Here is a 17,375-nt window from a genome sequence, read left to right on the forward strand (position 1 = left end):
TAATTAATTAATTAATTCATCATCAATAACCTCTTTATTCTGGTCAGGGCCATTGATGGATTCAGAGTGTAAGAAAACTGGGCACTAGGTTGGAGAATTCATTTACCAGTCCATTTCAAAACACCTTTGACTTAATGCACACATACAGTGAGGAAAATAAGTATTTGAACACCCTGCTATTTTGCAAGTTCTCCCACTTAGAAATCATGGAGGGGTCTGAAATTGTCATCGTAGGTGCATGTCCACTGTGAGAGACATAATCAAAAAAATAAATAATCCAGAAATCACAATGTATGATTTTTTAACTATTTATTTGTATGATACAGCTGCAAATAAGTATTTGAACACCTGAGAAAGTCAAGGTTAATATTTGGTACAGTAGCCTTTGTTTACAATTACAGAGGTCAAACGTTTCCTGTAGTTTTTCACCAGGTTTGCACACACTGCAGGAGGGATTTTGGCCCACTCCTCCACACAGATCTTCTCTAGATCAGTCAGGTTTCTGGCCTGTCGCTGAGAAACACAGCATTTGAGCTCCCTCCAAAGATTCTCTATTGGGTTTAGGTCTGGAGATTGGCTAGGCCATGCCAGAACCTTGATTTGCTTCTTACAGAGCCACTCCTTGGTTATCCTGGCTGTGTGCTTCGGGTCATTGTCATGTTGGAAGACCCAGCCTCGACCCATCTTCAATGCTCTAACTGAGGAAAGGAAATTGTTTCCCAAAATCTCACAATACATGGCTTTCTCCCATGACTCCTCTGGATCATCCAAATGGTCATTGGCAAACTAAAGACGTGCCTGGACATGTGCTGGTTTAAGCAGGGGAACCTTCCATGCCATGACGTCTTAGTGTATTACCAACAGTAACCTTGGAAACGGTGGTCCCAGCTCTTTTCAGGTCATTGACCAGCTCCTCCCGTGTAGTTCTGGGCTGATTTCTCAACTTCCTTGGGATCATTGATACCCCACGTGGTGATATCTTGCATGGAGCCCCAGTCAGAGGGAGATTGACAGTCATGTTTAGCTTCTTCCATTTTCTAATGATTGCTCCAACAGTAGACCTTTTTTCACCAAGTTGCTTGGCAATTTCCCCGTAGCCCTTTCCAGCCTTGTGGAGGTGTACAATTTTGTCTCTAGTGTCTTTGGACAGCTCTTTCGTCTTGGCCATGTTAGTAGTTGGATTCTTACTGATTGTATGGGGTGGACAGGTGTCTTTATGCAGCTAACGACCTCAAACAGGTGCATCTAATTTAGGATAATAAATGTAGTGGAGGTGGACATTTTAAAGGCAGACTAACAGGTCTTTGAGGGTCAGAATTCTAGGTTATAGACAGGTGTTCACATACTTATTTGCAGCTGTATCATACAAATAAATAGTTTAAAAATCATATATTGTGATTTCTGGATTTTTTTTTTAGATTATGTCTCTCACAGTGGACATGCACCTACGATGACAATTTCAGACCCCTCCACGATTTCTAAGTGGGAGAACTTGCAAAATAGCAGGGTGTTCAAATACTTATTTTCCTCACTGTACATACACACACACACACACACACACACACACACACACACACACACACACACACACACACACACACACACACACACACACACACACACTAACGCTTAGGGAAATTGTACATAGCCAGTATTTTTGGACATGAGTAGTTCATCCAGAATTTAATCCAGCTGTGAGCTGTTGTCCTGTTGTCCAGCAGATCTATTTAGCTGTTTAGTTTATTTATTCATTCATTCATTCATGTTCAATAACCTATTTATCCTGATCATGGTCATGGCAGATTCAGAGTGCAATTCTGGGAAAACTGGGCAAAACTGGGTACAGTAACCTCTCAATAGCAGGACATTTAATGTAATTCACATACATACAAACAAACACACACACACACATACACACACACACACACACACACACACACACACACACACACACACACACACACACACACACACACCAACACCTAGGGCAACTGTACAAAGACAATCCACTTACTTCCATGTTTTTTGCAGACATAGGTAGTTCATCCAAAACTCCACACAGACTGTAACCTGATTTCAGCATAAAACTGGGGACCCTGGAGCTATCAAGTGGTAACCTATTAATCTTGCACTTGTTTTTCCAAAAATAAATGTACAATCCCCAAATATCAGCCCAACAATGGAATACACTAATTAAAACACTGTTTAAATATAATAATATTTTCATGCATATTTTATTTTAATTTGAGTTAATTTAACAAATAAGTGATTACAGTGGTTAAAACCTTAAATTAAAATTGGAACGAATCTGTATTTAAATTTCAATTCCATTTAAAGTACTAAAACAAGCTATAATATAATAATAATATTATTATTATGATATAATTATTCATTAGAAATTACTATTTTTATTATTATTATTATTATTATTATATTAGTGTTTGTGTGTGTGTGTGTGTGTGTGTGTGTGTGTGGGGGGGGGGGGGTGTTGTGTCTAGTATTTATTTTTTAGCATTATTATTATTAAGCCTAATTGAATGGATTATTTCTTGGATTGTTTAAATCTAGGACTCAGTAAGTCATGTCAACAAAAATATAACTGCAGTTTTATTTGGATTAGTAATAATGCTGCTGCATAATGTACAGTATGTAACAGAACCTTACCAGAACTGATGTATTCTGTAGATTAAACAAAAATAAAATTAATAGTAATAAATGTAAATAAGCAAAAAATAAAGCTAACAAATACAGTATCTCCATATCATTTGAATTTCATGATTTTACTTTTACCTCTCCTTTAACCCAGCCATTAGGGGGGGCACAAGCCAGTGCACTCTTAGTGCCGGTCCCAAGCCCGGGTAAATGGGGAGGGTTGCGTTAGGAAGGGCATCCAGCGTAAAACATGTGCCAAATCAAATATGCGGATCACAAATGAGAATTTCATACCGGATCGGTCGAGGCCCGGGTTACCAACGACCGCCACAGGTATCGTTAGCCGACAGGGTACCGGTGGAAATTGGGCTACTGTTGGCCGAAGGAGGAGAAGGAGAGGAGGAAGATGTCTACAGAGACGGCAGGAAAAGGAGCAGTGTAGGAGAGTAGAGGTTCGGGTTGGTACTTTAAATGTTGGTACTATGACGGGTAAAGGGAGAGAGGTAGCTGATATGATGGAGAGGAGAAAGGTAGATATGCTGTGTGTTCAGGAGACCAAGTGGAAAGGGAGTAAGGCCAGGAACATTATAGGTGGGTTTAAACTGTTTTATCATGGTGTGGATGGGAAGAGAAATGGTGTAGGGGTGATTCTAAAGGAAGAGTACAGTAAGAGTGTAGTGGAGGTGAAGAGAGTTTCTGATAGGGTGATGATCGTGAAGGTGGAAGTTGAAGGGATGATGATAAATGTCATCAGTGCCTATGCTCCACAAGTTGGCTGTGAGATGGAGGAGAAGGAAAGATTCTGGAGTGAATTAGATGAAGTGGTAGATGGTGTACCTAGGAAAGAATGATTGGTGATTGGGGCAGACTTTAATGGGCATGTAGGTGAAGGGAACAGAGGTGATGAGGAGGTGATGGGTAGGTATGGTTTTAAGGAGAGGAATGTGGAAGGGCAGATGGTGGTAGATTTTGCTAAAAGGATGGAAATGGCAGTGGTGAACACGTATTTTAAGAAGAAGGAGGATCATAGGGTGACGTATAAGAGTGGAGGAAGGTGCACACAGGTGGATAATGTGGTGTGTGTAGGAGATGCAACCTGAAGGAGATTGGAGACTGTAAGGTGTTGGCGGGGGACAATGTAGCTAGACAGCATCGGATGGTGGTCTGTAGGATGGTTTTGGAGGCGAAGAAGAAGAGGAGGAAAGTAAGGATTGAAAGAAGAATAAGATGGTGGAAACTGAAGGAGGAAGAGTGTAGTGTGAGGTTCAGGGAAGAGGTCAGACAGGGGCTTGGTGGTGGTGAAGAGGTGCCGGATGATTGGGCAACTACTGCAGAAGTGATGAGGGAGGCAGCTAGAAAAGTACTTGGTGTGACATCTGGAAATAGAAAGCAAGACAAGGAGGCGTGGTGGTGGAATGAGGAAGTGCAGGAGAGCATTAGGGGAAAGAGGTTGGCAAAACAGAAGTGGGATCGACAGAGTGATGAGAAAAGTAGGCAGGAGTACAAGGAGATGTGGCAGCAGGTAAAAAGGGATGTGGCGAAAGCCAAGGAAAAGGCATATGAGGAGCTGTATGAGAGGTTGGACACTAAGGAAGGAGAAAAGGATTTATACCGATTGGCCAGGCAGAGGGACCGAGCTGGGAAGGATGTACTGCAAGTTAGAGCAATAAAGGATGGAGAGGGAAATGTGTTGACTAGTGAGGAGAGTGTGTTGAGAAGATGGAGGGAGTATTTTGAGCAGCTGATGAATGAGGAAAATCAGAGAGAGAGAAGGTTGGAGGATGTGGAGTTGGTGAAACAGGATGTAGATAGGATTAGTAAGGAGGAAGTGAGAGCAGCGATTAAGAGGATGAAGAATGTAAAGTCGGTTGGACCAGATGACATACCGGTAGAAGCGTGGAGATGTTTAGGAGAAATGGCAGTGGAGTTTTTAACAAGATTGTTTAACAGGATTCTGGAAGGGGAGAGGATGCCTGAGGAATGGAGAAGGAGTGTGCTGGTACCGATCTTTAAGCATAAGGGAGATGTGCAGACCTGCAGTAACTACAGGAGAATTAAGTTGATCAGTCACACCATGAAGTTATGGGAAAGAGTTGTGTAAGCCAGGCTAAAAGAAGAGGTGACCATCTGTGAGCAACAGTATGGTTTCATGCCGAGGAAGAGCACCACAGATGCCTTATTTGCTTTAAGGATGTTGATGGAGAAGTATAGAGAAGGACAGGAGGAGCTGCATTGTGTATTTGTGGATTTAGAGAAAGCGTTCGACAGGGTGCCGAGAGAGGAGTTGTGGTATTGTATGAGGAAGTCAGGTGTGTCAGAGAAGTATGTGAGGGTGGTGCAGGACATGTATGAGGACAGTGTGACGGCAGTGAAGTGTGCAGTAGGTACGACAGACTGGTTCAGGGTGAAGGTTGGACTGCATCAAGGATCGGCCCTGAGCCCTTTCCTGTTTGCAGTGGTGATGGACAGGTTGACGGACGAGGTCAGACAGGAGTCTCCCTGGACTATGATGTTTGCAGATGATATTGTGATTTGTGGTGAGAGTAGAGAGCAGGTTGAGAAGAGCCTGGAGAGGTGGAGATATGCGCTGGAGAGAAGGGGAATGAAAGTCAGTAGGAGTAAGACAGAGTACATGTGTGTAAATGAGAGGGAGGGCAGTAGAGTGATGCGGTTGCAGGGAGAAGAGGTGGAGAAGGTGGAGGAGTTCAGGTACCTGGGGTCAACAGTGCAAAGTAATGGAGAGTGTGTTAGAGAAGTAAAGAAAAGAGTGCAGGCAGGGTGGAGTGGGTGGAGAAGAGTGACAGGAGTGATTTGTGATAGTAGGGTATCTGCAAGAATGAAAGAGAATGTTTATAGGACTGTGGTGAGACCTGCGATGTTGTATGGATTAGAGACAGTGGCATTGAGTAAAAGACAGGAGGTGGAGCTGGAGGTAGCAGAGCTGAAGATGTTAAGGTTTTCGTTGGGAGTGACGAGGATGGACAAGATTAGAAATTAGTTTATTAGAGGGACAGCACATGTAGGATGTTTTGGTGACAAGGTGAGGGAGGTGAGATTGAGATGGTTTGGACATGTGCAGAGAAGGGACATGAATTATATTGGTAGAAAAAGGCTGAAGATGGAGCCACCAGGTAGGAGGAAAAGAGGAAGGGCAAGGAAGAGGTTCATGGATGTGGTGAGGGAAGACATGCAGGTAGTTGGTGTGAAAGAGGCAAATGTAGAGGACAGGGTGGTATGGAGACGGATGATCCGCTGTGGCGACCCCTAATGGGAGCAGCCGAAAGAAGAAGAAGAAGACTTTTACCTCTCTATATAACCTTTCTATTCTTATTATCTATTGCCCTCTTTTTGCCCTAGGAAACATTCTTAAAGAACTGGAAAATCTGCTCTAGGGTCTGTTCGCGATTCATGTCACCCCTCTCACACTTCTCAAATACTTCAACTTCTCAGATACTTCAACTTCAGCTGGCAATGCTCAAATTTAGACTGGAGTGGTATTTCACTCTCACTCTCCTGCTTGACATTAACTATTCATACCTCTTCCTCACTCACTGCAACCACTACTCATTCCTTCCTCCATACCTTCAATCCATCCAACTATGACTTTCCTGCTTGAATTAGCCAACTTCCACTTGTTACTTTACTCATCCATGGACCTCCTCTGCCCTCTATCTTCTAAACCTAGGAACTTCCTTGGCTGTCAGATGTGTTGCAAAGCAGTTAGAGAGAATTAAGACAAGCTACGTGTAGAAAATCACAATATGACGCTGATCCCTTTTCATACCACCCTCTCCTGTCCAAATTCTCATGCAGTGTAAAAGCTGCTAAGATCTCCTTCTATAAGAATCTAGAAGCTTTTGCCCATGATACTTGCATCTTAGGATCTTAAAATACCTCCTTCACCAACTTCTCTGACTGCTGATTTCAAAATGCATTACCTTCTTCTTAAGACTGTGGCCTTCTTCACAATTTCCTTGGTATTAACATCCATCTCGAGTCATTTTAACAAGTGCACAACCCACACACTACTTCAGACAGCACTGTCTGGTTGCAAAAAAAAGTTGAAGAAGCCTTGCACAGAGAAAAGGATTTCATTTGAGTTCTTTAAATGGTTAAGGATACTTCACTTCCTGAAATAGTGGTACTTTCAACCTTTTTTTAGGAGACGCTCTTAAAACATAGTTATAATCCTATGCTCAAATCCTGCATCGCTGAAACACTGCTAGATGCGTTTTAGATGCATCTACTAACCAAGACATTTATTGTGGTTTAGTGACTGAAATGTACACTAAAATATGTTGAGACCTAACATTCACAATCTCACATGCCTGCTGAGCATCTTCTGACCCCCATGACTGCTAGAATTGCATCTATTCTTCTGAGAGGGCTTTTCTCTAGATTTTGGAGCACAGCTGTTGGGTTAGGCACTAAGGTCGTGCGAGAAAGCGTAGTGCATAGTCAGCATTCTAATTCATTCAAAAAACACTTAGTGGGGTTGAGGTCAGGATTCATGCCAAAACAGGTTTGGTTATAACAGTTCCATTTAGGGGGTATCTAAAACCTAAACCAGACATCATTTCACCGTTTGTGGCACACTTGTGGATGCGATGGTCAGGTGACCACAAACGTTTGCTTACATAGTGGCCGTCCAGTGTAAAGACCTTCAGGGAAAGACAGTAGCATGAAAAGACGAGTGAGCAACAGATATGTATATTCTTGTCAGAGACAAGCTAAAGAAGAACATCAACGCTATAGATTTGTGCAAAATCAGCAAACTGCATATACATAATTATAGCATTTAATAAAATAAAATAAAAATAAAACAAAACAAAATAAAATAAAATAAATCTCGGCACTTAGTAAGGCATAGAATTTGTTTTTGTCTTTTTTTTTTTTTTTTACATACAATCTACTCTACGTATAGAGCCCAAGTTTGGGATAACAAATGAAAGAAGAGATACACTATCTAAAAAAAAAACCAATAGGTATAAAGTCCATGGCATTTCAAAAGCTCACAAAAGTGCTGATGTGTTCTGGAGAACAGAATTTGAGGTTTTGCCCCAGTTATCAAGGTAAAGACGTTAAACTGACTATAGATGACATGAAGCCATCTGAGATCCAGGGTGAACATAACCTGCTTTTTTGCAAACAATGTGGAGAAAAGTGATGTGTGTGCTATCACACCAGCAAAATACATAACAGACTAAGTGGTTAAAGTAATTTATAGACATAAATACATATAAAGTATTATATTGAGTATTTTTATACTGTATAAAGGACGCAGCTTTTTTGTCTTGTTTTGTTTTTTGCTGTTTTTATGTTCTCCCGAGCTTTTGGGTTTCTGACGCAGGAGGACGCGCGTCAGTTGTAAATCATCTTGTAAATCACCTTTACGCAGATGAAAACGTCCTCCCAGGGGAAAAACAGAGAGAGAGAGAGAGAGAGAGAGAGAGAGAGAGAGAGAGAGAGCTTGTGGATAGGTCGGAGGTGATCACCACACACACACACACTTTTTCTACCCCAGCCATAGTAGACTGTCGCCGCGCTTTATTTTGCTGCCTACAGGCGGCTCGAGGTTCCCCTTCATCTCCAGGACAACCAGTAAACGCTAAAGGAATTCATCTCGGCATATACACAGGCCTCCAGTGGATCCAGGCTTCCAGTGGCACCAGCACGCACCCTTGTTTACTGGATCACTGGTTCACTGATCCCTGAGAGAGCATTTTTCTTTCTCCATCCTTCCCAAAGGTTTACATGTTAAGCCATTTCCACTTAGGACTTCTCCCTGAACGCTTTCCTGCTTCCGTTCTCGGGACGTCACGAGTTTTAGGACACAGGAGGTAAATCGTGACTTGACGCGCTGAGGACCTGCTCCAGACTGCGTGCAGATGGATGGAGAGGGACAGAGGGGAGTCTATCAACTTCTCCGCTTTCTCGCAATGAGATCACTTTGAGATCTGAGTTGTAGGTGCTCGCGCTGATCAGAGATGTTCACCCCAGCGTCTCTAAACGACACTTTTATTTCCCCGACCTCTTCCCCGGCTAATACCCCGACAGATCAGCTCACAGCAGTCATGATTTCATGTAAGTAAAAGTTTAGACTGCAATCTATCTATATTTGCTCTAACAATTAGTGTGGATCCATGCAACTGTGTAGCCACATTTATTTTATTCCTTTTTAAATACCAACTCCAAAAAGTACTACTATTGATTTGTCACTGGTTCTCAAAGCATGGATCCTTAAAGAAGCTTATTGATTTGATTGATGTTTATACACTGATAACAACCCCATGTCCCACCATTATCAAGTAAGTATACAGTATTTATTACAGAGGTTTTGTATGAGCACGTGTGACAGCTTGATTAGAAAAGATTGACTAGAAAACTCAATATCTCCAAAACTACTTAAATTGTTAGATAAAAATTATATTTTAAAAACAGTTCAGTCGGTCTGTGGAAAGTTCACGAGTAAAAAAAACCTTATGGCAAATATAAGTCGCCAAAATATGGTTTTACTGGTTAAATAAATTTTGACTTAATAGTCATTTATTAAGTTGATCTCTATAGAATGTGTTTCACATGGAAATGGAAGTATACTGGAGTAAACGTTTTAATAATTGCACCTCAAAGAAAAATTGATGAAAATGTAATTCACGGTAAAAGGTAGACACTGACATAACCACCCAAAAGAGTGTACATATGAATTAAAATGCTGGAGATTGAATGATTATATTTACATTTAAATGCATTTGGCAGATGCCCTTCTCCAGGGCGGCTTGTATTTATCTCTTTAATACATCTGAGCCATTTAAGGTTAAGTGTCTTGTTCACTTGCAAACCCCTTTCACAATTACATATTTAGGACAATGACTTAGTGTAGAAATCTAATAGTTTTGTCCTATAAGTTTTGTTCAAATGAAATGTCTTGGTATTGAAGGATAGTGATTAGCCTCTCTGTGAGCAGATAGGGATAAGGGCCTTGCTAAAGGGCTCAACAGTGTCAGTTTGGTGGTGGTGGGGCCAAAACCTCCAACCTACTTATCAATATAATAATTGGACCTTAAAGACAGCTAAGCCCATTAAAGAAACACCACATTTGTAGGAAATACGTATGAAAAATAGCCTTGAATAAGGTACCTCCTTAAAAAGTATAGTTATGTACCTTTATTTCTGAGAAAGCACAGTCCTTTCAGCTGATTGGTAAAGCAGCTGATGAATGAAGCTTAACATGACTATCAACAGCACATTTAACACCCAAATTGATGATTCTCCTTTCTTTTCTCTTCTCAGTATCTTGTCTGGTGGTTGTTGTCCTGCTTGTTCTGCTGGGGTCTGTCATCTACTGCAAACTCCCGTTCTGCTGTAAATCACGGGCTTATCAAGACTCACATGCTGACTTGGTGAGACTCGTTACGTCCTACTCACACTTCTTAAACCACAGAAAAAAGGCACATCAGCCCAATTGCGTATTTTGGGTGTTTTTTTTTTTGTTTGTTTGTTTTTTTGACAGAAATATTCCACTGGCAGGTTTTTCTAAAGCTTCATTTGCTGCTCTGCTGGACCACATCTTTATTGTAGGTCAACTTCAGAGACATCTCCCTTTTCCGGAGATATCCCCGCTCTAACTTAGAGTTGTTCTTAGGAAGTATTTCCAATACCATCAGATAAGTTCCTCTGAATACTGTAGGTTACTATTATTGTTTAACGATTAATGCTATATAGTTTACAGTCTGTTTAAGTGTGTTAGCAGACTGGAAGCTTTCATTGCCTGGATTTAGTCACATTCTATCTGCAATTCAAATCCAGACTCATTCATTCAACTGCTTAGTAGATGTTTTGCTTCAGTAGATGTTTTTCATATATTTCCGATATTTGGATGGAATTTGTTTGTCCATCATGTGCTTGATCTTCAAGATATTTATTATTATATGTAAAGGAGCATCTTGCAAGCTACCAAATGCACACACAACAAAACTAGCATTTGTGTTCCAAGGGGTGTAAAATTAGTGCGGCAATGTTTATAAGTATGGCATTTTGTGCCAGTGCATTTTTAGTGCAAGCGAAAGTGATATGTGTCATGTGATATCTATACAGATAGAACTTCCACTAAAAAGGACAGAATGGCTTGATTGTTCCCGAAGGCATATTGACTCACAGTGTACTGTATCTTGGCAAACTTTGCACAGTAATCTGATACGTGAGCCTGTGGAGGAGGGAATCTCCCTTTATACTGCTGCTGGGTTCCAAGTTCTGCTCTCTGATATATCATCTGACCTCTCGCACTGTTTCTTTCACACATACTTTACCACAGGAGGACTTTCTGACCTGAAAGCAGCTCCTATCCAGTTCTTTACAACACTTTAATGAAAAATATCCAATGTACAGATATTAGCATTTTGTTCGAAAGAATTTAATAATATTTTTCTTTCTGACTTTTGCTCTTTTGCAATACTAAATATGTAATCTAGTAATGTGATGAGTGTGTTTCTGTATGTTTTCACTATACTTGTGTCTTCCGCATTTATTGATCAAAATCACACGTGTATTAGTGGGTTTACACTTTATTTTTGTAGGAAACAGGTCACAGATCATTTTGAGCTTTTCCCCATGCTATTGTTAGACAGGACACATGCCCCTCTTGCAGCCCATAGCTTAGCAATAACATCTTTAGTGTTTCCTCTTCCTGCTTCATGTTCATCTTGTGCAGGTTCAGGAACAACTTAAGGCTTATCTTAACAGAACAGAGTCTTTTCCCAATCTAACTCTAACCAGAAGGAAACACATGGCTACTTCCCTCTATATTTGGCTCAGGTTTGAGCAGGCAGATGCTAAAGTTACTTGTCAGGAAGAAGTAGAACTTTATCATTATATTATTACATGTTTAGGAAATGGCTCATAACACCTTTTATGACACCAGTATATAACATTTAATAATGCTGCAAGAAGAGCTAAAGATTTGTACCATTCCCTTATTTCTGGAACCATTTATTATACAGATTTTTTATTTTTTTAAAGACTTTCATCTTATTTATTAAGGTTTTTCATCAGGTAGCTGGACCTTCCTGTGGGTGATGGGGAGGATTGTGGAGACAAAAGCTTGGTTTTAGTTTAAGCTCTGAAAAAAGCGCACTGCTGAAGAGATTGTCCCCTGACTTCGCTCTTGATTTTACACGCTTGTGCTTTTTCACACTGCCTGAATCAGGGGTGCCAAACAAAAGGATGTCTCTCTTTTTTTCCCCTCAAAACAGCCAAGACTCTTGAAAGTGTGAACCAATGAGAAAAAGTAACCCCTGACCCTTCCTTTACCAAATGTGTCTCTCTTAGTTCTGGTTGGGGGAGCAGTGGGAAAGGTCAAAGCACGTCATAGCGAATGACGTCACTGTTGAAGGCGGCGATGTGATGCGCCTCATTACGCAGTTTGATGGGCTTGTACGGCAGCGATGGCCACCTCTGAAGCAACAGAGATGACTTTGTAGGCGATATAACTCCACTGCACAACCTCACATGCTCCAATGCTACAAATTGATGACTGTTACTTGAGCGACATACAGAGCTGTATAACAGAGCATGCTCGTTAAGTGGTACCTGCTGGAGAAACAAGCGAAGAACAGAGCTAAGCCTTTAAATGGCTAGTCTGCGGGGTTGGTTACTAAGGGCCCTGGATGACACAGTGTGGTGCTGCATTGTCTTTGGAAACAAAGGCTTCTATTTAGACTTTGGGTAATCACATAATGTCCGGCTGAGACAGAAGAGTCCCCCCCAGCATCATAGAGTGGTGGCCAGCCCTAATCACTTTTGGCATGGGGGCGGGTGGCTGTGAGGAAGTTACTTGGTGGTCCAGTCAATGGCGCTATAATTTATGGCCGACCAAAGGTCCCTAAATGGGGTCTAGGCTTAACTCTGTAGAAGTGAGAATAAGAGAAGACACAGTGACAACATGAAGAGGGAAAGGACATGAATTTATAGCCATGTTCTGTCATTCAGACACAAGATGAATTTAGTAACCTCTTAAACCCACTTACCCCAGGTTTATAATATATGATTTTTTATCTAAATTTGTAAATAATTATAGGTTATAAGTAAAGATTGTGGTTTTAGAGTGCATTATATGATATGTTCACCACTTGCAGTCATTACAACAAAAGATATCTGTGAAGACATCTGTCAGTGTGAGAATATATTTTGATATAAAAAAACGGTGTGACATGCTACGGCGCTCATCCAAAAGCCACCAGTATGATGAACTTTACACACGTGTCATGTGAATGCTATGGATACAGTAGTAACCAAGGCACAAAAATGTAATCAAAATAACAAACAAACAAACAAAACACTTTGCCTGAAGTCTTGCTAATGCTTACATATAAATGTTTTTTTCTTCTTCTTTCAGCCACAACGGATTATCCGTCTCCACACTATCCTGTCCTCTACATCTGCCTCTTTCAAACCAACTACCTGCATGTCTTCACTCACCACATCCATAAACCTTCTCCTTGGTCTTCCTCTTTTCCTCCTTCCTGATGGCTCCATCCTCAGCATTCTTCTACCGATATACCCCATGTCCCTCCTCTGCACATGTCCAAACCATCTCAATCTCGCCTCCCTCACCGTATCTCCAAAACGTCCTACATGTGCTGTCCCTCTGATAAACTCATTTCTAATCTTGTCCATCCTCGTTTCTCCCAACAAAACCTCAACATCTTCAGCTCTGCTACCTCCAGCTCCACCTCCTGTCTTTTACTCAATGCCACTGTCTCTAAACCATACAACATCACAGGTCTCACCACACTCCTATAAACCTTCCCTTTCACTCTTGCAGATACTCTTCTATCACAAATTAATGTTCAAATATAAATGTTTTTGTTTTTTTGTTGTTTCTACAGGAGCCTTCCTCTCAGCACTACAGCAGCAGGCAGACGTTAGTGGGCTCACCTTGTACTGATTTACCCCCTTCCCTTGAAACCCTTGATAACATCAACCCACGGGTAAATAACGTTTCTTGAACAGTGATGCATTCCCTCATTGAGCTAATATTAAAATATTTTATATATGCTATAATTCTGTTACAATCAGAAATCTTTACATGTATCAGTCAGGGCAGCTGTTTTATGTGGGCGTGTCTAACACATACTGCCTTCCACCTATGGACCTGTCTATACCTCATCTGCCCTCTTATGAGAGCGTGCGTAAGAAGGACAGACAGCGGCAGATCCACATGATGATCGCAGACCGCTTTGGTCTGAATGGACCCGCGGCATCAGCCGAGGTAAGAGATTTTCACCTGATGTGTTAACAAAAGTGCACTTCTGAGGTGAAATATTTAAATAGAATAGCTAAAGCTTGTGCCCCATATTGACCCAGAGTTACAGCTCCAGTCTGCTCTGTAATTGAACTAATTGATAATGGTATTTTGTTGTGGGAATTATCCTGAATCTTTTTTTGGTCTGCTCTGTTATGAGTGTGTCACAGTGACGCAGATGCAAACAGCTGCTCACCTGTTCTGTTGCTATGGAGTTCATTTCAGTAGGCTTTGATGTCAGGTTTGTGGAGCGCTCTATGACTTGGGAGTAACACATGAGTGCATGAACTAATGGAGGGGAAAAAAAGGCCTGTCAAACACAATGAATGCTGAAAAGTAAACAGCAGAATAGAATGTGGTTTATTGTCTATTCCTACACTCCTCCCTGTGACCCTGTCAATAGGTGGACCAGCCCCCTCATTTCGTCACTTACGGAATGTTACCCTCATTCACGGGGGGTATTAACTTGTTCCTAATTGTCAGATCTGAAACCGGAGGCTACTGCTATACTCCAGTCCTACATTAAAAGACAAAGAGAGGAGGAAGAAAGAATCAGCTGTGCAATGACCTTGCATCACCATGCAAATGTACTATGTAAATACGGCTTAGTGTTAATATTTTGCAGACAGGGTAAATCACTAACAGACATGGCAGCAACAATATTAAAAACCTTCCTAACACTGACTAATAATAAATAATCGTAGAAATAATTGATGAATATCTTCCCCAGAGACAGCTGGTCATTACTCATTAGTAACATAGTGTTTCTATTATAACACGTATGGTTGAGCTGTTAAACTGTTACCACGCAACTTTTGTATTGGATGTCTATGGATGCAGTAGAATTTAGTTTCTCCTTTACTTGAACTAGGAAAGGGAAATCTGTTCCAGCGTGACAATGCCCCTGTGCGCAAAACCAGCTCTATGAAGATATGGTACGCATGGGCTGAAATGGAAGATCTTGGGTGGCCTGCCGTAGAGCTCTGAGCTCAACCCTAATGAACACCTTTGGGATAAATTGAAACTTTGACTGCACTCAGGCCTCCTCACCTCACCTACACCAGTACCTAACTTTATTAAAACTTTACTCAACCTTGTGGCTGAATTAAAAAATCTTCCTATAAGAGTCTTCATATTAGAGTGGAGGTTATTAAAACAGAAAATAGGGACTAAATATGGAATAGGATGTTCAAAAATGATGTTCAAATCTTATGATCAGTTGATCACAAACTTTTGTTTATACGTTATATCCTGGCATGTCCTCAAGACTGCATGAATCTACTATTGTATATGGGCTCCAAAAAAGCTCCAGTCTAAATCTCATACCATTTATTGTATTTTATTCTTTTTTTGTTTTTACTGTAACCACTATTTATTGGTGGTGCTATTGTTCTTGATTGTGCAATTGTGCAATAAAAGAAAATCAAAGGCTACTGCAAGCCATTTTTTAACAACAAATCAAATGGTATAGATGGCAAATATTTTTTCTTGAAGGTGAGACAGGACTTAGCTTTGCTTTGCTGTTTATCCCAACTGTCTTCGATCATCTCAAATAACCAAATGCTTGGATGGTTAAATGACAGTTAATTTATATATATTTTTGTAAATTAACTTCTTGTCATTTTTTGTGTCTCACAGGAGCCGCCCACATACGAGGAGACCGTTCGTCAAACTCTTCAGTCTCTTCAGACCCAGGACGCCCCATTTAACCCCATACCACCACCATCGAGGCCACCATTGGTTCCCCCTCAGCCCATGAATGCATTGCCTCAGTATGAGGAACTAGCACACAGTACTACCTCACCAGATACTGATAATGAACCTCAGCCAAGGGATTCAGAGTAATGAAGGAGAATTAATCTGATATAGTCTCTCCAGTGATGCTGATGGACAAATGAAAAACTATTGTTGTTTTCAAACAATGTGGAATATGGCAATATCTGGTTAAACTGGTGCAGCAGCTCAAAGGCCAAAGAAGTGAGAAAGAAGAAGTTTTACACAAGCACAGTAACACAGATACAAAGCCATGAGGAAAATGCAACCAGTATTCAGGTAAATCCAAGACAGACAAATTCCAGCTATGGAAAAAAAGACAACCATCATTCAGCCTTATTAAATGTGACTAAACTTGCTCAGGTACCTTTAAAATCTCGAAAGAGATGATTGCTATTGGTTTTTTTGTATATTTTCTTTTTAGATATATTCTTGCTTTTCCTGATCCCTTGTATTCTGGTTGTTTTCTTTTTTCTTTTGTTTAATCACAACTCCTGCTGAATTAGTAATACGACACTACTATTGTTTCCTCATAAATATGAGTTACATGTGATCGGGTATCATGTCTCGGTTCAAGAAATTGTAAAATAATCCAAGATGTGCTGTTATTTTGATCTCTAGCCACATTTTTACAAAGCATGGCTGAAAGCATGTCAAACTATTATTAGGTCAGAGAAAGCATCAGAGGTGGAGCTTGGGTTGGGCTACCAAATGTATCTATTAAAGCTCTGAATGTTTTTATTACTTTGGATTGAATTCGTGAATGAGTTTTTACATGTAGTAAACAATAATATCCAACAAGAACCGCAGATTTGCTCTCTGCTTTGTGCATCAAACGATGTCTAACTATGTTGTCATTCACTCCTGAACGAAACCTCACACCAAGTCTAATATTGCTTCAGACGTTTTGTAGGTGTGTATGAAACTAATAGAAATATTTAAAATGGACATAAAATATCTTTAAAAGACAAATTAATTAAATTAGCCAGGAAAGATGCTACTCCCTTAGGTTTGACTATCCATCATGCAGTCTTCCCAAAACACACACACACACACACACACACACACACACACACACACACACACACACACACACACACACACACACACACACAGACACACTTTCTCTCTCTCCAGCTGTAGTTAAAGAATAAATTTAGTCCATGTCTGGGGTTAAAATCCTTAGTCAGCAAAGAATTGAGGCAATGATTAAATCAAGAGATTCGAACTTGTCGATCCTGCATCTGTAAATTATTATTTTAACTTTTCCTCTCTGTCAGGACAAAACAGAACACCACTGAACACACTTGTTCTTTTGTTTCTGGCTCCTTTTGCATTTAACAAATTCAGCCTTATTTGCAACTCTGTTCATTTGAATGTACTCGTGCAGCCAGTGGGTGGAGTGGTACAGCAGACAGCCATTTTTGTCAATTTGAGCAACTTTTGAAATTGTTGGATTTGCTACCAAGACTTTGTATTTAATAACGATTAAAGCAATCCATTTATGAATATGTGTAAAAATGTTATATCTATTATTCTGTCTATATCACTAAAGTTTGTGAGAGCTAATTGGGCAAAATATGGATGGTCATGGATGGATGTGTGGAATTAATAAGCATCTTTTAAAAAATCATTTTGCTCCATCACAGAT

General features: G+C 40.5%; 1 protein-coding gene across 1 annotated transcript; it reads left to right on the plus strand.

The window, feature by feature from the left end:
* Positions 1–7,524: 7,524 nt before the first annotated feature.
* LOC310739750 (uncharacterized protein) lies at positions 7,525–16,468 on the plus strand. Its single transcript, XM_083565977.1, has 5 exons — positions 7,525–8,736; positions 9,943–10,052; positions 13,536–13,637; positions 13,745–13,918; positions 15,590–16,468. The coding sequence occupies exons 1-5, from the start codon at positions 8,640–8,642 to the stop codon at positions 15,794–15,796; spliced, it is 690 nt and encodes a 229-aa protein (XP_083422103.1). The 5' UTR covers positions 7,525–8,639; the 3' UTR covers positions 15,797–16,468.
* The last annotated feature ends 907 nt before the right edge of the window (positions 16,469–17,375 follow it).

Source organism: Silurus aristotelis (assembly GCF_946808225.1).
Source record: "Silurus aristotelis genome assembly, chromosome: 17".
Taxonomy (NCBI): Eukaryota; Metazoa; Chordata; class Actinopteri; order Siluriformes; family Siluridae; genus Silurus; species Silurus aristotelis.